The sequence below is a fragment of the Ambystoma mexicanum genome, chromosome 1p (genome assembly GCF_040938575.1).
Source record: "Ambystoma mexicanum isolate Mex_15411 chromosome 1p, UKY_AmexF1_1, whole genome shotgun sequence".
NCBI classification, from domain to species: Eukaryota; Metazoa; Chordata; class Amphibia; order Caudata; family Ambystomatidae; genus Ambystoma; species Ambystoma mexicanum.
Window position 1 is genome coordinate 197972242 of NC_090921.1, and position 21905 is coordinate 197994146.

Consider the following 21905-nt stretch of genomic DNA (forward strand, 5'->3'; position numbering starts at 1 on the left):
TGGTCTTACTGTTTATTTTTATTGATTTTGTAAAGATGTTTGTATACACAGGATATCTTTACCGCTTTTATGATATGTTTCTTTAACAATGTTTTCTTCGCTCATGAGCACACTATACATGCGTTGATAAAGGCAGTAGGTGTTTGACAATGTCTCAGTGAAGTTATTGGCGCATCCGCAAAGATTGTCTTGTAACAATATTTCCTCTTGGAAAGTGACAGAAGTAGTGCACATTACAAGAACTTCCAGAAAAGTGGTCTTGCAGTGTTGTCCACTGACCGCCTCTAGATATTATTAGTGATATACAATTCACCAGTCTAGGTCCAGTTATGAGTTACGGCACATTGGATTATGGTTTCTATGGACACTTATCACAGTGCAACACAGCATTACTAAAAACATAATGGAGAACATTCTTCTAATTTTATAAATTACCAATAATCAAAAATCCATGTTTCTGAAAATCCATTCTGATGTTTGATTTGCTCAGAAGATATTTTTTAGAATTTATATTTGGTTTCCACAGGATAATGTAACATTTTGGAAAAAATATACATGAAAGCAATGATGAACTGGATGCCAAGATGGCGAAAATCTCCATGGCAACCATGAACTTATCTCGAGTGCTCAGGTAAGCGGGAACAAATGTGAACCAAACGCTGAGGAAGGCGAGCATGCTGAAGGTGATGAATTTGGCTTCGTTAAAGCTGTCAGGCAGTTTCCTTGCTAGGAATGCTAGAAAGAAACAAATGGTCGCCAGTATCCCAAGGTACCCTAGCATGCACCAGAAAGCAAGGGGAGACCCTTCGTTACATTCAATTATTATCTTTCCAGGCTGAGTGTGGTTGTTCGTCTCTGAAAAAGGGGGGGAAAGGATCAGCCAAAAGATACAAAGAAGAACCTGAGAAAGTGTACAGAGACCGATTACAGTATATGAAAACTTGGGTCCGATGCATCTCCTTAAGTCATGGTTGGGTTTGGTGGAATTGAAGGCAATGACCACTGTGATGGTTTTGGCCAAGATGCAGGAGACACAAAGAGCAAAACTGATTCCAAAGGCTGGCTGACGTAGCAGGCACTTCTCTGCGGTGGGATACCCAATGAAAGCTAAAGAACATACAAAGCAAAGTGTGAGTGACAGGAGCAGTAGGTAACTAAGTGAACGGTTATTGGCTTTGACAATGGGTGTGTTCCAGTAATAGATGAAAACTGCTAGAATCACAAGAGGGACCAGTGAGCAGAAAATGGTAGATGTTGCCAAGATGACTCCTAAAGGCTCTTTAAAGGAAAGGAATTCTGTGGTCTTTGCTATACATATGTCCTGCCTGGTGTTGGACCAGTGATCGGGTGGACACTTAGTGCACTCGGCTGAGTCTGGGGAACAGAAACCAAAAGAAGTTTATAGAAAATCAAATATCAATAACTCTATACTATTCCATGGAGAATAATATACTTGTGAACACATTTCACTCACCAGTTTGGTTGGAAATCTCCCCAATAGGACAGGGCACACACTGGAAGCAGCAAAGAGGCTCTCCTTGCTTAGCAGCTCTCCTAAATCCTGGGTGACAGCTGGGACTGCACACAGATGGTGGGACCTGGAGACAAAGGACTGTAATCTCTGATACAAGCAAGTTTACATGTGACATACAATACATATTAAAGCTATATTGCACAGCTTCACACCCATCTGTTGTGTTGTGTACATTACTAAGTATGACAGAACAGACCTTACACAAAGGGTAAGAAATTTAGTTGAATGGCGAGAAGAGAAATGCAAAACACTGAGAGGATCATTTGATTATCGTTGATGGAGGAGCGAATCGTACTTAAGTGGCAGTAAATTAGGACATATGTGATTTTCTTATTTTTTCTTTCAAGTGCAAATTTGGTGTACAATTGAAACCTTACACACTGTATTATTTGTGTAAAGAGAATTATAGAGTGTTGCAACATATCACACAAACCTAAACCATTAATAATATAACAATTTAGAAACAATTCATCATGAGTTTAGACTTAAATAAAAATTTAACTTTATGATCATAAACCTATTATTTCCATTAGAATCATTATTTTTCAGAGACTCATCAGCCAAAGTCCTTGAATCTCCAATAAAGCTTCATTGCCAACTAATAGATTCAACAGCTTCTTTGTTAGTTAATTCCAAAAAGCAAAAATTGCTAAATGTATACTCACATGTCTCTCCACCATCATCTTCACAAAACCTGACCCAACCCAGACTTTTCTCAGTATGTACGAATCTTCCAAAAATATTACTCCTAGATGTTTGAAGCTTTCTATTTCCTTTGACCCAGCGCACAATCAACAGTATCTGAGGTTTCTTTCTACGTGTTTTTGAGTGCCTACGACCTCTAATGTCTCCAGTTGGTTTAACCTGAATGTTATCAGAAGTCTCTGAACCATCTTGTCCGGAAACAATCTTGAATATGTCTGAATGTGCAGGAATGTTGCATAGTATTTGTGGAATTATTTTGCTCGATCTAATTTGGTGTATGTTATTCATTTTTTTACCAGTCCCATACTTCGGCTTTCTTTCTCAGCAATGTTTGCTGTGTTCTTAAGGGATCTGAGATATTCTAGGTAAACTCTATTTCTTTAAAGCATTTTTCCACAGACTTGGTAATGAAAGACACCTGCACATTACTGCCTAGGAGGGTTTCCTTCATTAAGATTTCCGGAAGCGTATTCGTTTCAGATAACAGGAGTTTCAGTAAAAAAGGACCCTTCCTAATTTGTATTCAGTTGATTGTGAGATCAGCCCTAGGTCACATCTAATCAGGCACACTGGGGTGGTTTTAGGGAGTCCAAGACAATTTTGCCAGTAGTGTCCCTCTAACCTATCAGGCCAAGGACTGACATCGTCTGTTGTCGCATCTAAGCCAAATAGTATTACAGGGATACATTTTTTGTTTGTAGAGCATTATAGCAAGATTAAGGAAAGAGTCACTGAAGCGAAGATGAAGAATATTTAATCCCGAGCCCAATGTGTACCCACTCTGTAGTTTGTTTCAATTAACTTTCTGTCTGTGTATCTCATGAACATTAAGACTCCCAGATAATTGTATTCATTCACAACTTTTAGGATGGTTGACTGGTAGCCCCATATGTAATTTCGTTTAGAGATATTTTTCCCAAACTTCATAATTTTCATTTTTGTGAAGTTAACTTTGAGGTGGTATTCAATGGAGAAGTTCCCCAAAGCATTAAACACTCTTTGCAAACCCCTTTCTTTATGGATCGAGCATAGTTTAAACCACTAAGTTACCCTGCGGCTGTAGTAAAGCTTGTGCTCCGGGCTTCCGGGACTGATACCAATCATTACCAAATAAATCAACAGACCCTTTTCAGAGGGTCAGGAACCTAATATAATAAAACAGGGAAGGATTAAACCCTTAATATATAAGTCATTCATAGACCCCACTATTGAGACCAACTATTGATCAATTACAAACAGCTAAAGATCTTAGATCGAGCAGCGTATTTGCAGAAACAAGACCATTTAACGAAGAATGATATTGTTGTTTCGTGGCAATGTGGATTTAGACAAGCTTACTGTACAGAAGCTTCATTTTAAGATATTAAGACCAAACATATTAAAAGCAGTGGACCAAGGCAGCAGTGTGCAACTGATGCTTTTGAATCTGTTGGCGGCCTTCGACAGAGTCGATCATGAGATATTAGTTGAAAGATTGTTACAATCTGCCTATTTCTCACACTCAGCAGCAAACGGGGTAAACTCTTTCTTATCCAACAGATCCGAAAGGGTATCCAGTGGCATTGCAGCGGCAGATGTGTTCATACTGCTGTATGCTGCACCGCAAGGGTCATGCGTATCCCCAACACTGTACCATATTTTAACAGTGACCTTTGTTCGAGTCAATGGATGAAAGAATAATGCTGTATGCCAAGTATACTGATGACACGCAATGCCTTATTCAAATCTCAGGGGGCTATTAAAGGGACACTGTGGTTGTTATTGAGATCTATTGCACCTTTCATCAATGGATGCTTACTATGGGATGGCACTTAATGACGCGAAAACTGAGCTGGTGTTACCTGGTACAGCGAAGCGACTAGCAAAACCAAATATAACAGCTTTCTTGTAGCGCGGTGCACGAAAGTGACGCAAAGAAAAGTCAAGACTTTGGGTGTTGTCCTCAACTTAGAGCTAACCATGAAAGCATAGGTAAAACATAGTGGGCCTCATTCCGAGTACGGCGCTAACCAATGGCGCTATTAACGCCTTGGTTGATGCCGTACCCGGACCGGCAGCGCCTTGGTGGATGGCGGAATCACCGCCCCATTCCAAGGTTGGCGGTGCGGTAATTCCCCATTCACCAAGGCTCTTCCCCATTCCCAAATGAGCCCCCATAGGGCTCAATGGGAATGGGGAAGATGCAAATAACGGTGACCGTTCATTACGGTCACCGTTATTGGCTTGGAGGCCCCTTTGCGCCCTCGACTTTAACACCTGCTCAAAGCAGGCGTTAAGGGCGAGGGCGCAGAGGGAACTCGGAGTATGGCGGTAAGGGATTACCGCCACCGGTCTCATTACCGGTAGCCGCTATCCCTTACCGCCATACTCGGAATGAGGCCCAGTGTGTCTATTGCCATTTACCAGCTTAAACTGCTGAGACATCTGCATCTTTTCTTGGATAAAAAGAGCTGTTCGCTAGTGGCCAGAGCTGTTTTTGGTGCCAAGTTTGACTATTATAATAGTCTGCTACTTGGGATCAATAAGGGAGAAATCAGTAAGTTTCAAGTGAGTGCATATAATCGAGGGTCTATGAAAATGGGAACGTTTCATAAGCCAGAAGGGGGCTAAACTGGTTACCATTAGAAGCGTCTATCTCTTGCTGTATCTTGACTGAAACGCACACTTGGCTGCTCGGCAGTACCCCATGACATCTTCCCAATAGCATTGCCTGGCCCCCCATTTGCAGGACGATTCTTTCTAACCATACCAACCGGTTGATGGTCCCGCGAGTGAAATTGACAGTTGTGAGCCAAGGTGCTTTCTCTAGTGCTGCACCCAAACTTCGGAACACTCTCACCAGTTTTGAGGGGTTGCAGTTCACTAACCATGTTTAAACGCAACTTGAAGACATGTTCATTAGCATAAAGTCTTTTTGTTGCACTCCTCTTGGATTTCTGGAACTCCGGTTAAAATATTGATTAATTTGTGATATGTGTTGTATGTTGTGGTGAGCCTCTGATGCCCCTGGGCTAGCTTGTCTATTTAAATAAATGCATGTTCTGCTCCTATTTTAGGGGACACCATCCTCTGCTAATGTAGATTTAAATGTCCTTGGTACCCAGAACTGGAAGACAGAGAATGAATTTGGTTTCCACTAGGAGTTTGCAGCGGCACTCACACATCCTTGATCTTAGCCTGGCCCATCTCACATAAGATGGAGAATGAATGAGACCTTCTTTATGGCAATCCCGTCTGTTTTATCTTAAAGCACACTATGTAAAAGTCGCACATGAGCAAAGATTAAGAAAACCACTGAGTAACCATGAGTATTGAGGCGTTGTGCTGGCTGTTTCCGCGAACATAAAACTATTTAGTGTCACATTCAAGCAGGACAACACTCTGTTGACTAGATTATTTTACATTTTATTTACTTGTTATTGTGGCAATAACCACAGAGCAGACGGGCCATTGCCGCTTACGGTAATGCGCCCGGGGCCTCAAGTTACACGGTGGCCCGGGGGCATTACCATAAGGCGGTAATGGCCCGCTGGCTCAGTGGTTATTGCCATTAGTATTCCGTGGTCTGCAGGCTCGGCATACTGGTTTTCCCTGGATTGCAGCCCCGGAACGCTAATGGCTTACGAATCCTTTTCAAGCGCCATGTCTTTGCCATTTGAAAAGGTTTTGTTGCAGTACGCACTGGTTCTAGGAACACTAAACCGTGCATACTGCTACCTTAGTATGGAGCAACAGGGCGCCATTTTGCGTGAAGTTGCTGCATACTAATGAATGGGACAAAAATAAAAATAAAAAAGGCCACTTTGGAAAAGGGAGAAAGGGCTACGTGTGGTCCCTTCTTCCTTAACAAGGTTGCCTTGAAAAAAAAGAGTGTACCCGGCACGTGAACGACGTTCGTGCGTCCACGGGATTACACTGAGGTAGGGCTTGGAAATGAGCCAATTACCTTTCAGTGTAATCCCGTGGATAGTACTGCAGGGTACTAATGTATTTTAATGGCGTCGCATATACATTCGCAAAATTGCACAAGTGCTTCAAGGCGCCAAAGTCACCTGGTTGCAGCCAGGATGTAAAAGTATTTGCAGACCATGACATTTAATTAGGGTTAGTAATCAAATACTTTCAAGGGGAAAGATAATACAATCCAGAATTGCTAAGGAGATAACGGTAGGGGAGGGGAAATAGGTGTGCCGGAAGAGGACCAATGAAGGGAGGGTAGAATTGCAATGATATTTGCTCTACATAGTAAATGCATTTCCTCCTTTGTGAAAAGTACAGTGAGCAGAAATCAATGGCTGCGGACTCTCCAAGTGGGCAAAAACCACTGAACGGGTTATCATGCCACATTCTTTCTAGAGATGTGCACCTGCTACCTTTTTTGTATTTTTGCCTGTAACTTGGGGTTGGTCACCATAAGTTACCTCTGGGAATCCAGACGTGGACCCCTTGCTCACTGTGCTCAGAGAGGCACAGCTCCCCCTCACTGATGAGGCCCAATAAGGCTGAAACACGTGTTTGGGGTTGCTGTTGGCACTCTTGTTCAAAGGAGGTTTGCCTGGCATTTCGGTGCTGGAATGCCCTTGTCGGAGGGACAACGACTGATATTCAAATGGTATTCCCCCTTTGTAAAAAGTACAGTGAGCAAAAAGCAATGGCCGCAGATTCTCAAAGTGGGTAAAAACCACTGAACAGGTTATCATGCCATGTTCTTTCTAGAGAGGGGCGCCTGCTACCTTTTTTGTATTTCCTATCTTCATTTACTTGCATTTTGTGGCATGTATCATTTATGATTAACTGATATTTAGTAACTTAAGTGAAATCACACTGCCTAATGTCTTGTTTTCTGCAGATGACGCATTTTAGGATGTTTTCTGCCTTAAGTATGTTCATAGTCTAAGGTCTTACAGGAGTGATTGGTCAGTCAGACCTCTGGCTCCAAGTACCTGGAGTAATGCACATTGGTGGTTGGGGAACTAGGCGGCTGGTAAACACATCAATGCAAATTAAATCTGCAACCGCCAACCTCTCTGTCTACTGGGACCTCGTAGGAGTTAGGGTTCTCATCCCAGGAACGACAGAATATTAAAAGCCAATAAATATTACGCCATGCCACTTTCACATTGTACCAAAGTTTTGCTAATTGTCCCTTTCGCCCTTTCACCATGTTCTCATTTCACGGTTATTGCACCGCCAGAACGTGCCACATGTCCCGCTCTTATTGTACCAGAAAATAATCTAGTGGTCAGCTAAGTACTGTTCCTGACCTCCACTCTACCCTCCACACACTCATTCACACATGTACAGACACCATAGCCACACACTTCAGAAAATGGTAATATGTCCACTTTCCTTTTCTGGTATAAGTAGATTATTCTACTGAGCCTGTTGCTTTCCCTTTAACAAACATAGAATCCTGAAAGCTGAAATATGATTCGGGGCTGCTCGCCAATCCAAATTTCACTTGTCTTGACAACAGTACAATATTTACGTTCCCTGAAGGACATTTTGTAGTGTAAACTGTATATTCTGATATGATCCTAAAAGGATTGCATGTTCTGTAACTGGATGCTTTATTGTATCTGTTTGATCACATGCCTTAAAAACAGTGTTTAAATCATAGTCTGCATTTAATATGAGCTAATACGTTTTGATTAAGTATGCACTTAGCTAGTGTTTTGTCTATGTGTCAGAGCCCACCTGATTCTCTCTGTGTTCTTTTATTTTGGTGAGCATTGCAACCTCATTCACACTGGCAGAGCCAGTGCATTTCAGTAAATGTGTGCCCTGTGCACACTGTCTCAGGTTCTGCAAAGCAGCCTGCATGATATCAGGACAGTTACTGCTGCTCTGAGGCTGAGCAGTCTGCTTTGATTGTATTTCCTTCATAGTGGGGTCCACTACCCATTATGCATATGAAACCACTGGTCATTTCAGAGTCTGCCACTTACACTGCCCCACTGAATTCCGAGGTTGACCTTGAAGTCGAGGATGTATTTGCAGCATAGAGCTGGAGAAAAATCCTCCAATCTAAGGCCTAATATTGGTGGATGTCCCTCAAGGAATAATTGCATGCAGGACATCTGCAAAACATTTCCATGGTTAATGCCACAGAACTGTACAGATAAATAGTGCATGAATTTCAACTGTGCACTAATTTTAACAGAGCCTCAGAGTTCAATTAAATGGGGCTAATGTTGTGCTAGCTGTGTGATTTAGTGGTGATGTGAAGCATGATTTGGGAGATCGCTTAGGACAGTGTAGTGTAGGGCTGCTAACAAGTAACATTAATAAATACTAACCCACTAATGACTAACCCTAGCAAAACTAATACTAGTGGCTATTAGTCATTAGTGTGGGCTTTGCTTAGGCCATAGACCAGCTGTAAGCTGGTGGTGCAGATGCTTTCACATTGCGATGTGGCTTAGAAAATGAATGTGAAAATTGAAAGCTGATTTGCAGTGTGCCTGGAAGTGGAGCTCAGAGCACAATGACACAGCAGAATGTTCACCAGCAAAACACAGCTCCATTGTCTAAACACAAAAACAAATACAGAGGATGTCAGGATGCTATGTAGCACATTTCATCCAGCTGGAGGAAGTGTGTTGTATAAAGGCCATTTTGGAGAAGCAGAAAGAGTTTTGAAAAATGAATGGGGTGTAGGCCAAAAGGGGAGGTGTTTGATTGATGGATGACCTCACGGCAGGATGCACAAAGGCGGGTGGTGAGACTATATGCTTTCTTTATGAAAAAATAGGCGGGGAACAGAAGTAAAGAGAGCTTAAAAGCTGGGGAAGGAGGAAAGAAAGGTTGGTGAGAGAAAGATTGGGTGGACGTATTTATAGAGGAGAAAAAGAAAATGGAACTAGTTTGGATGCTGCCTCCTGGCTGTGAGCTGTGAGACTGCAGTCTGGGTCGTGAGCTGGAGGCAGTGCAGAAAGGAGGGAGCCAGAGGCAGCTGACACTGGGAGAGAGACTGCAAGCTTCGTAGAAGACATCTCTTTGCCTGCCATGCAACCAAAGAGGCACTGAACTCATGGTAAGCATAAGTGACAAAATAAAATAAAATGATCTAATTAGAGGTAACATTATTCTAATTAGTGAAGTGTCAAATTAGGCATGGGGGAGAAAACACATTTCCTCTCCATGTACCAGAGAACAGATGTATTTTCCTGTGCACTTTTAGTCACTTGTTGGAAAGTGGGAGTTTGCAGGCCTGCTATAGTATCAGTTATATTTTAAGGTTGAACATAAAAATGTGTGTGCTCTGCGTGGTTTACTAAAAGATAATCCAGAAAGGGTGCAAACGAGAAATGATTGTCTTGGTGGGGAAGTTGAGAAAGTCTGATGCAAATGTACTATTGTCATAAACGCAATAACATATTATGATTACTGCATTTTTTCTAAGCTGAATTTAGACTTTTCTTCCTATTTCTGGCATGTGTTATGAGATGCAACACTGATGTTTTATCTCCATTTGTTTTTGTTTTTTTTCTAAATGAAGATAAAATGCCAGTGAGCATTATTGTGAAAGGCATGTGTAGTTATTGTGTGGTCTATTTAGTCCAGGATTCATAGAGTGTGAAGCCTGGTATATCTGGTACCGTCAGTGGCGACATTTAGTCTGCTTAGTTCAGCACTAGGTATGGCATTGTCCTAGCCACAAGTCCCATATAAAAAGGTATAATAGAAAGCTCATTTCCTGTGCTTTAGCAAATTAAAGTCAGAGAAACTCATTGTTGCCCATTGTTGCACGCTGCTACATATAGTGAATGTGAGCTAGCTATATTTCCTAACAGGACTGAGTAGCATTAACAGTAACTGATTTTGACATTAAATCAGTGCATTTACTGCTGATTTACAGACACACTCTTGTGTCTAGTTTCAAGAACCTAGATTCATATGATGGTCTAATGTGAAGTTACTGGAAAAATAATAATGGCACAGTTTGACCTTTGGTTTGTGGAGTAATGCAACCATGTAACATCAGGTTCCTCGGTCCAAAGTCATTTTTCTGGAGTAAAGTCACAGTCGGTCGTCTCAAAGTGGACACAATATGACATCTGGTCAGATCCATCAATCAATCATCAAGATCACATCTTTAATCAAGAACATAAATAGAACAGACATTTAAATATCAAACCTCCCAGTGAGATTTGCTCCAAACATACCTGCGTTTTCCCTGCTGCCCACTGGATAGAATTGTTGTTGACAGTGAGGGTCCCGCCTGGAGGGCCACTGGAGTCATAACCCCCCACTTTGGTATGTTTGAGGATACCTTGGGCACCACGCTGCCAGTTAACAATGTCGTATTGTGCAAAGGGACTTCTGTTGCCCTCCAAAAATACCACTCTGCCATCTATAGCTTGAAAGTTAAGATTCTTAAGGTAGTGGAAGACCTACCAACAAATACAGAAGTGATATGCTTTATATCTACACAAAAAGAATTAACAAGACAGTGTGACATTTCAATAGTTACACAATTGCATAATGCCTGCATAGGGTCAATGATCTTTGAGCAACATCATGTGACCCTTAGATAAAACTGTGTATCATCAGCATACTGGTGTATCATGCTAGTGGGGCCATTGAGCAGTAAGAACAGTGGTTTAATTTATAGATTAAAGATGATGATTTCTGTCAGCTAAGCTCTGGAAATATCTTCTTAAAAGTGACTTCTTCACTGACCAGTCTGAGTGCAAGAAATGGTGTTCCCTATGCTTCACCTGGCAGGACCATCTCAGTCACCAGCTGAAAGAACATTTCCTCTGTGAGACCCTTGCTGCTCATCCATTTTTAAACTTGTCTCAAAGAGGTGTATGGACCAGACACCAAGATTGCCAGAAACTACCACAGTCTGCAGCCTGTAGTTACTAAAGGATGTGTTTTGTAGCCAGACTAGAAGGACAGCCAGAGCTATGCCCTTCCCTCATATCCATCTCTTGCAAAGGATATTGCTGAGTAGTGCGCAACCCACCCCTACCCATTCTGTGGAGTTCAATGGTTTTGCATCTTGTGTTGTTGAGGATGCTTCTATAGACTTTCTACATATCTTACTGTTATATGTGTTTGAGCTGTAACATTGTCCTGTAACAGTAGTTCAGGAATACTTTTGAATAATATATTTGGGTGCAACTTTCAATATTCTAAGTGATATCATGTTACCATGTGTTTGTGTCCACAATCCTTCCATCCTACGGTTGACCGTGACTGCTGAACTGCAGCCATCCCTAGGTGTGCCATGGAAAGTTTGTGAAAACCCCTTTACTGACATGAGTATGTGCTTTCTTACCCTAAACACAGTTTGAAGAGAGATCATTCTAACCAGAAGACTTTAATTGTTAACTCCCCCCTACTCACTTATGTGTAATTGCAGTTAAGAATCTAAGGCAAGCATTTAGGGGGTGGATGAGGCAGACGAGATGCATGGTACCACAGTTATCACTGTGAGCAACTGGAAGGTCCACACAGGTATACACTGCACACGTTATATATATATATTAACACTCAATGCTTTTTTTTTTTATATACATTAAAGGGTATTATTAGTTGCAGGAAATCCCAATTCTTTAGATGGAAGTGTTCATAATTGTCTGAATGTTTAGGTTAAAACAGGTTCATAGGTAGATGCAAGGCTGACTGTGTCCTGGTATCGTTAGCACTCAATGAGTTGTTGACCCAGGAGGATGTTAGATGCTGTCTGCTATCGGGCTATCTTGGTATTGAGGATAGTATTTTAAGCAGTAGGTGATAGACTGAGCAGCATATGAGCCAAACAAACTTAACATGCAGAAAACTTGCCACACAGGGTGTGAGCAGGATATGCGGTCAGAATTCAGAACTTCTGCATAACACTGGGGTTGCTGCCTGTTGCAGTTCCGGCATAGACCCTCACTGTTATATCGACTAGGAATGAGGCAACCTATTTGGTTGCTTCAGGGGAGAAATGAGGCCATGGTACGGTGTTGGTAGAGGGCGTGGTGGTTGACCAAGTCAAAAGCTGCTGGCAAGTCGAGCAGGAGTAGAAGAGGTAGGTCACAGATGTTGTCTAGTTGATTTTTTAGATCTAGAAGTGCAGATTCAGTGCTGCGCCTATGGTAGAAACTTAATTGACGTGGGCTTAGGATGTTGTTATTCAAGAGGTGGGACTGAATTTGGAGGTATGCAGCATGGTCGAGAATTTTCAATAGGAACTGGACTGTGGTGATGGTGTGGTAGTTGGTTGGCGTGGCAGGATCTAGTGCTGGTTTCTTTATAATGGGGAGTTTAGTTCATAGTTTAGTTTCTTTTAGCACTCAAGTGCTACCTACTTTAGTAGATATGATTCAGATATCTTGCAATCTTTTTGTAAGATATGTCAAACTTTCAAGTACTTTCTGGCTGGTCTATTTGGACTCTTTCAGAGGAGTTTAAAAAGAGTTGAGTATTTTGCAATTAGGTCCTTTTCTTGTTCCAAAAAGAGTTACCACACATAAAGGTCCATTATCGGTTAGGGATTTCAAAGGTCTTCTTCTCCAGGTGTGGGAATTCTGTGGCAAGTGGATCAATAGCTGGTTGTATATTTTTTTGGGCAACCAAAGAGCATCCACAAAAAAAGGTCCACTAAACCGGAGATATATCGTAAACAATTCTGCTCAGTTGGAGGTAAAGTCCTTGTCGAGAGATGCAGTTGAGATCCAGAAATTATGAAGACTTTGCTGAGATTTTAGAGGGTGGATAGAGGCAATGACCAATTTGGCTTAGGCAGCTGCAGATTTTAGGGCCCCACAAGATGCTGGTTCATCTTTTTTCCTATGATCTTGTCTATATGCCATTGGGATCAATATAGCTGGTTCAAGCAAGACTTTGATAAGGAACACGTTTTCAGGAGTGTGCCAAGACAAGTTCCAATGATACACAGGCATGGATTACTGTCTTGGCCTCACACTCATAGATAACAGTCTGGTTCACCCAGGTAACAAACAGAATGTCATCATCAGGTCTTGGAAGGTTATAGGTTTCCATAGGGCTTGGCATTGTTCAGTCTTCAAGTCAATGGGCCTCGTTATGACCCTGCCAGTAAAAAAGTGCAGGTGTTTACATATACTGCCACTTTACCAGACTGGAAGAGTACAAGTATGCGGGTGGGGGTAACCTGACTTACCTAACCACCTGATAACTAAGGCCCCCAATGACAGAAAACAGCTGGTATTTTCAGCACTGGTATGGCTAGCACTGAGAATACTGGCAAATTCCCCCATAGAGTCCTATGGGACTCCATGAAATGGACATTTACCGGTATTTCCACCGCCTGTAATATTACCAAGTATTGCCGGGACATCAGGCAGTGGAAACAGTACGCGCCTTAACAGTATCCTTGCCAAATTTACATCAGGATACTGGCAGACTTGGAATGAGGCCCACTTTTCTCATGAGTAGCAATATTCTACAACTTAATCAAGGAGATCATCAACATTTGTGATAAATGAAGGTGAAAAGGGGGGCACACATTAGAAAGTCACAGCCATTCAATCATATTGGCGCCTGTTGTGGTGGTGTGAGCTTATCGTGCTCATGGCATGGTACGTTTGGCCCTAATGAAGACACAGACACACAGCTAGTTATACACTGGTTTTACTCACACTGTCACACCCATGGCTGCAAGGAACGTTTATTATATGCTTGGGCTAGTGGTGTCACACATATCACTACATCCTGACATGTGCTTGGCGCTCACGTAAATCGTAACAGCAGCCTCCCAGTCTGTTGTTGTCACCACATTCACAGAAGCACATTCAACCTTGACTCCAGACGTCCATAAAAACAGATCCTATCTGGTCTTGGACTGGGCTAGTGCAGTCTTAACTACATTTGTCTGTATCACACTCGTTTATCCAGAGGAGTAAGGAGTAGTGGCAGGACATCACACTGGATTTCAAACAGTGATAGCCACTATCTTTGCAGAGTCCAACTGTACTGTGCTGCTTGAAACTTTGCAAAGCCTGCCACCAACCAGCAGAGCCCACTCAACAATTATACAAGGATGTTCACATATTGAAACTATAGAACCTGGTTAAGCTGAACATATGGGAATTAGGGTCTGTCGAGGCGCATACCAGATAACTGTATTCAGAAAATATCATGCCACCTGAGATCAGTCTGTATGGATTATCGATCTACAGGCTTTAGGACAGCAGAACAATCCTGCACAGACTGTATTGCTGAAATACTGATTGCAGTATTTCAGAAGGTGCATTTCAAGTTGCACCACTGATGTTCCATAGGAATACATCCACTGAAAAGCTGTCAGTGATGGTTCAGAGCAAGGCAAAGGGTGGAAAAAAAGACCATTTGAACGTATGGGTTCTGAGTGTCTTTATTTTAGGAAATATACACTAATGCAACAGCCCTTCATTTGTCTAGTAAGCAAAAGGAAGTGCTTATACATCCCTTCACCGGCAGGGAAAATATAATTTTTTAGGTAGGCCTTATCTAACCCCAAGAAACCTTACATTCACCTCTAAGGTTGAGGTTAATACATGGGGTATTTACTCGTTTACATTGAGCTAAACATACCTCTGCTTCAGAACTATGATCTTCAACTAAAGCAGACATTGCCATTCCTAAAGTGCATCCAGAAAGGGGACACTGAGTGCTTTGATCCTAGGAAATATAGGCCAACGCAATAGCATTTACTGGGGACTAAGTAAGAAGGACATTCGGTCTTTACAAAAAATCAAGAAGAGTGCAGCCTGCCTTGCTCTTAACAAGAGCAAATATGAGAAGATGGAAGCGTTACTACAAACAGTAGCTATGTATCATAAAGAATTATCCGAGCGACCGTATGTGGTAACAAGGAAATTCTTCCAAATGGACTGGGCAAACCTCAGAGAGGTCAATGCAAAATATAAATCTTACAATGATCACTATTGCTTCTTTCACAAACAATTGCCTAGATTGCAATACTTATTTATCTTTTCTTGTCCTAAAGCAAGGAATCTGTATTTGAGATTTAAATTAAATCTTATGCACACGGGAGAAAGAACTAAGTATTGGACAGAAGCTTCTAATCTTAGACAAGGAGTGTGTTGTAGATTTTGTGGTAACAAAGATAGCCCTGAGTCGCTTAAACACCTGGTTATATACTGTAGTCAATTCGAAAACATTTGAAGTTTTCACTTGGGTAAATTCTACAACAGGAATTCGGCTCACTCTAGAGAGTCGCTATGGTCACAATGCATGTGGGGAAAATCCCAGATGCTGATACTTGCACTAATATGCTTTATTGTTGTTCTTGAGGAAAAGCTTAAGTGTTGACATACTAGTGAATACGGTCTGTAAGAATGATGAAACGATATAACTGTATTTGTTATTTCATGACTGCTCTAAGTTTGAAGAGATTTGTATAATTATTTCATTTTAATTTATTAGTAGAATATGATGTTCATGTTTCATTAATAGTTTTATGAGTTCTTAAGAGAAAAATATATGTTTATACTGTTGTTTTAAAGGATGAAGCAAATATTTGTAAAGGTGCATTGTACCAAAAACAAACTAAAAAAAACAAATAAATAAAATAAAAAAGTAAATATGACCATACCGTCAACATCTTACAAACTCCACACCCGCACCCTGTCCAAACACGATTTGACTTTGTACCATTGTGCATGCGTGTTAAGGAGAATTCTCCAGAATGGCTAATTTCCCTTACCTACTGAGTCTCTCAGCAGCTTTTCTGGATTTCTAGGATTTTTTTTTTTCACCTGGTAAGAGTGTGATCCTTTTTTCCCACTCTTATATGTGTTTTGCTGTGCGTTGTACATTTTTGTGTTCATGGATATGGAGTCTCACCAACTCCATAGGCATCATCTTTTCTACTGTGTGTCACACAGCACCTTTAGTATAGTGACACAGGGTTGTCTTTTTTAGACTTCCCACTGTAAACTCAATTTTCTGGGACTGACTACTGTCTCCCAGAGCATGTAAAGTTGCCATTGACTTTACTAGACTTTTTAAAATTACAGACCCAGTACAAACTATCTTCGATAGAGTACTGGAAGGGTTAATAGTTATCTCTTTTTGTCTATTTCTCATGGAACATTATTTCGTTCCCCTATCTCTAGGATTTGGCTGGTGGCAGTGGTATCTACCCTTTTCTTTCTATCGCAAGCTATGAAAATAGCCTCGGTATAGTTAGAGGCTATGTTGGTAGCCTCAAACTCTAAACCCGCTGGACCCCTTTTATTTTTATTCGGTTTCGGCTGGGTTTATCCGCCATTTGTTTTTGTAAAGGTCTTTCTCGTGTTTTACTCTGCGCGCCAAACCAGGTTTGGTTTCATTGTTCGCCGTCCTTTGGTGGGCTTATGCACAGAAGCACTCCTAAGGCGCCTGAGTGTCTGGGTGGACTGAATGTGAGGGAGGGGTTTTAGCCCCCTGCACAGGGTCTCCTTGGAGACCAAAGTCACACTTTGGTTTGATTGGCTAGGTACTGTCTTGCCAGGACAGCCACCCTGCTGTGTGATTGACAGCCAGGCCATGTGAATGCGGGAAGACTGCTTAAAAGCAGGTCTCTGGGACTTGGAAGGCAGAGTCGCCACTGGATCGAGACAGCCAACGATAAGCTGGAGGAAGACAACTGCTGCAACTAATGGACATCCCGGTGAAGACCTGCTGCAGGTCTGAATCACCTGAAACTTCGATAACAGAGGAGATCCGCAAGGAGTCTTCTCCCCTTGAGCCTGGTGGGACCAACCAGCTCACAAAGCCCTTGGACCTCCTCTTAAGCCTGGTTGAATTTGCTGTGCCACAGGAAACCGGATAGCCAGTGAGCGAGAGTCCCTTTGTGTTTTTAAGGAGAACACCTTTTATTAAACGCTTTGCTCTGCTGCTGGCTTCTTCCCTGGGCAGCGCAGGACCCTCCAGTTTTCCTCCTTCTTGTCAGTCCGACAGTCGCTACAGTAACTTTGAGGCTGCAGGAACTGCCGGGAACTACCACCTCAGCTGCAGCATTCTTCTTCATCTAAGGAACTGTTCAAATCCGATCATTCGTTCCGTCCGAACACGGTGAAAGTGTTTTAAATCTTTTGCCTCTGCGAAGGCTTGTCCTGCCCTACTCTGTTGAATAACTATTTCGCTGACCAACTTCGTTTTAACCTATGGCAAAGACTTAACCACAAACTAAACTGCACTATGTGATCCTCTGCAAAGACTCTGAACCATTAACATTGGCCCAGGCCTATTGATTTTAATCCTAGCTGTAGTACGGCTTTTCTAGATTTTCCTGCCTATCACTATTGTTGTTGTTGAATTTTGATAACCTTGTTCTTTGCCATTTTGCTCACACTTCATTTTGAGCTTAACTTGTCCAGAATTGATTGGGTGGTGTGTAGTGTATTACGATTGTGATTTTCTTCTGCTTTATATTATTGAACTGTTTTGTAACTGATGGTAGAAATAAATGTATATTTGTTTACTCAGAAACCTTGAATCAGTGTTTATTTGAACCATAGTAATTGCTGTCCTTTGTGTAAATTCTTGTACTGCTCACTTTACTCTTGAGATAAGTCTGGCTGCTCAGCCATTGCTACCACTTTACTGTGTAGTACAGGCTTTTACCAAAGGTGAAATTGTACTGACACTTGTAGTCTTTATTATGTGTGGTGTTCCCAAAGGGTACTACATATGATTCTGTGTAACAATTACTAGAAGAGCTGTCTGGCAAATGGTTCCAAAATATCCAATCAACAGACAAATTATGTCCACCCCCTACTGATCTCTTCATTATTCTTCCATAAGTAAATTCACCCACCCGAGTTAGCCTTCGGTTCGACAGGCGCTCAGATCTATCCCTGCCCACTGATAAAGCTATTCTTCTGTGTAGCCTTCACCTTTGCAGACTTTCTTCTTGCGGCACCACCCTGTATTATTCATCTACAATTATCCAATGTTGAGATCCACAAGGCATGTTTACTTTTGCCTTTCCCTACCCCCTCTCTCTTTCTGTTAACACTCTATGATTATATTGTATGCATATGGCACATGAAAAACACCCCTTAAGAAATAAATGCAGTAGGCAAATACAAATACTGTATGCTTCACATTTTGCATGAGGTACCAGCCTGTAATGGGACAGATGCCAACCAAATAAACGCCAGATGAGTACCAATTTGATATTGTTGTGTACTTCTTTTGTACAGTAAAGTACACATACGGCTCTTTTTATCAACATGTTAAAGTGGTATACAGTGAAAATAAAGCCTACACAAATGTAGACTGTGAAAAAGTCATGGTGAAAATACCTCTGCAGTGAAAAGGTTGCCAAGCAAAAGTAGTCAATACAAGCAGATGAAAAGGAGACACAAGTGTAGTGCTGCTGGGAAAAATGCTAGGGTTAAGGAGGGTTTACTGGGCTTGTGATTGCCTGCTTTATGGATATGGTAAGGATATAGGTTAAAGTAAATATGATGGAGTTTGATTAGTCATTAGGGTAGATTACGTGTCAGGGTTAGTGTTAGGGTTATTGTAAGGCTGAGATAATAGAGAAATGGTTTGTGTAATTGCTGAAGAAAGGCATAAGGAGATTGGAGAGAGGCTGGTGATGTTGGTAGGACAGTGGTTAGGATAAACGAAGTGCTTAGGGTAAAGTAACCATTAGGGTACATGGTAGAGTTGCAGTTATGGTAAGGCTTAGGTGATTATTGGAGCAAGGGTTTGGGTTATGATGAGGGCTATGGAATGTGTGGCGAGCTGGTGATGGTGTCGAACGGAAAATTGTATCGTGCCTCCTATACTGTATGAATATATATGTATTGGCCTACGCCAAGCTGTTTATAAGCCACTTGCGAGGAAATCCGCATTGCAAGGTCTTGACCTTAGATCAGTGTAAGCCGCCATTTTAGATCTACCCACTATTTTAGGCTCTCCCTCTAAAATCACCCTGTGTTCTAAGATGGTGAACAATGTCATTCCGAATGCAACATGGCCGTCTTGACCTCTGTGTATAAACTAATGAATAACTTGTCTGCAGGCTCCATGTTGGGGTCATGAACTGAGACCTTGTCCTTCGCGGACCTGTGTGTAGAGGATTACTTGCACCAACAAGGCTAATCCACGAGCATATGTTAAACACAATGTATTCAAATACTGAAATGTAAACACTTGCTTGACTACATTGTGTAAAACTGTTTAAGAAGGTTTAACATGAAATCCTAAGATATACCGTTGCCATTAAGGCTTGTTAGTGAATACATTAAAGGTAAACCCTAAATGTACAGATGCACGAACTCGGCACGAACCCTAGATCCGTAATGTATTAACTAATATTAACTGGGAAATGGGTTGAACTATTCTAATGTACAGTCCCACTCACTGAGCACACCAAACCACACTGGAGTTCGCTGTGTTGTACTGAGGGCCGATAGCTATCTGTTGCTTTGTTCAGTATAAAATAAAGATCTTTTGTATGTTCCTTTGTAACCCGCGTTTGGTGTATTTCCTTTTGGGGTACTCAGCCTCGATATCTTCTTTCTGTTTTCACAGTTGGCGCCCGAATAGGGACCCTCAAGTTTGATGCCGGACTGTCGAAGGTTGACACACGCTATCGGACCGGGATCGGACGGTGTGACAAAATAAAGGGGCCACTGTCTGAAAGAGACGCGACACCTCAGCAGCGCTGCGCGACCCGATCCTTGGCCGATTAGCTTGTGGTCTGAACTGGCATCTTGACGAGGGTCCACTTATTGAGGCGGGCAGATTTGCCAAAATCACCAAACACGAGGTAAGATTAGTTAGAAAAGAATCTTTGTAATCCGATCGGACCTCCTTAGGATTAATCAGGTGAGTCGTGACCCGATTCCTGATATTTTGTTTTGGCGCATTGTATCTGCAAATACAATTATTTACCAGGTAACACCAATATTTTGATATGCCTGGGAAATTGTCTACCTGCTTCAGGGCATTATTCCGCAGTGATAGGCACCAGCCACACGGTACCACAGGAGGGGTTGCCGGCTTGTACGATGTACTGTAAGCATGGCATTGGTAGTATAGTGTTTAATGATATTTGGCACAGACAAACCAGACATGCTTCCGAACTTCAGTGGCCAATCAATGGTAGTTTTGTAATCCCTCGTATTGAGTATTTAGAGTCAATTTTGTTAAAGAAAAAGGCTAGACCTGCAGAATTTGATGTTTTACAGAATTGGAAGAAAGAAGTTTTGTGAAAGCTTAAGAGTAGAGAGAAACATGCGTGCCGTCATAAGACGAATGCCGAAAAGGCGTTGTTATATGACCAAGATAAACAGTCTGAATCGGCTAGGAATATGGATAGTGCTTTCTCACTTGCCATCCAGAAAATCTATCCTTCTAAAGACTTTCATGTTTCTGACAAATTTATCGACAAATTGTTAATGGACGAAGGCCTGGTGCCTCTCCGTGACCTCTGTATGTTCCTCTTCCTGCTGCTTTGCCTCTTTCTGCTGTTATTCCTGCTCTTCCAGCTGTTGTGCCTGTTGGCCCTGCTCTTCCTGTTGTTCCTCTTCCTCCAGCCGTTGTTCCTCCACTGGTTCCTCCGCCTCTTCCTATTGCACCAGTGGCAGTGCCTCCATTGAATTTACCTGCTCTCCCTCTTCCAAGTGGTCCTGCACCGCTTGTAGTCGATCAGGGAGCGGGATTGAGGGTTTTTACTCTTAATACTGTACCTCCAGAGACAAAACGGAACTTGATTGCATGGTCTAAGCATTGTATGGAGAGAGATGATCGAGCTAATGTTTTTGCCACACTTTCTAATATGGCCAATTTTCCTGAAAAAAATGTTTTTATTGAGGGATTAGGGATACACTTATGTGTAATGTGGGGCAGACTAAACAATACAGATCTCCCAAAAGGGTTGAGGGATCTGAACACCTTAGCGCTTTCTAGAGACACTGTGGAGAAAGTACTATAGCATGTTGAGAGGATATTTGAGTATAGGAAGGAGTTGGAAAGGTTACCGAATGAGGATGATGATGAGGATAGTATGTATGTACAGAAACGGTTCCTTCCTTGTCGTAAATCGATACCCGAAGAAATACGAATTTGTATGAAAGATGCTACTAGATGGATTTCAGACATATCGATAACTCCAGTTGAAGTATATGACACGTATAGTCAGTATATGCTAGAAATGCAGAGAAATGTGATACATGTAATGGTAGAGTACCTGCAGGATGATTGTGTGAAAAGATAGAATTATTGAGTATTTATAAGAGAGATGTTTCACTTGACACTTCTTCGACTGCTTTAGCGCTCGATTTGGCTCTGTTGCTTACTAAGTGATTGGAGTTGCCTACTTCTCAGTTGCCTATGAGAGAGGTTCCTCCGACATATTTCCCGAAAGTTGAGATTGCGGCTAATGCTGTAGCAGGTACACCTGCTCGAGAAATTCCTGCACATTATGTATCACAATTTGTTTACGTCCCGTTCTCAAGACAGGAAGTGAACACCATTAGACAAACTATTCCCGACATTAGGAAAAATCAGACAGGATTCTATAAAGAAATGGAGTCTGTCTTGCAGTCCTTAGTATTCACCTTAGGTAATATTGATCTGTTATTTCCTGTACTCCTGCCCGTAGATTTGTGGAAGCAAGTTAGGACTATAGATGATGTAGCAGGGTTAGGAGATACATGGGCTAACATAATTATACTTGATG

General features: G+C 41.8%; 1 protein-coding gene across 1 annotated transcript in view; it reads right to left on the reverse strand.

Moving 5' to 3' along the window:
- Positions 1-424: 424 nt before the first annotated feature.
- Positions 425-21905, reverse strand: part of LOC138466920 (extracellular calcium-sensing receptor-like) — a 33396-nt gene continuing 11915 nt past the window's right edge. Inside the window, exons 5-7 of the mRNA XM_069607232.1 lie at positions 10408-10635; positions 1475-1598; positions 425-1374 (exon numbers count right to left, since the gene is read on the reverse strand). Coding sequence (XP_069463333.1) covers positions 425-1374; positions 1475-1598; positions 10408-10635 — 1302 coding nt within the window. The remainder of the gene's footprint in view (positions 1375-1474; positions 1599-10407; positions 10636-21905) is intronic.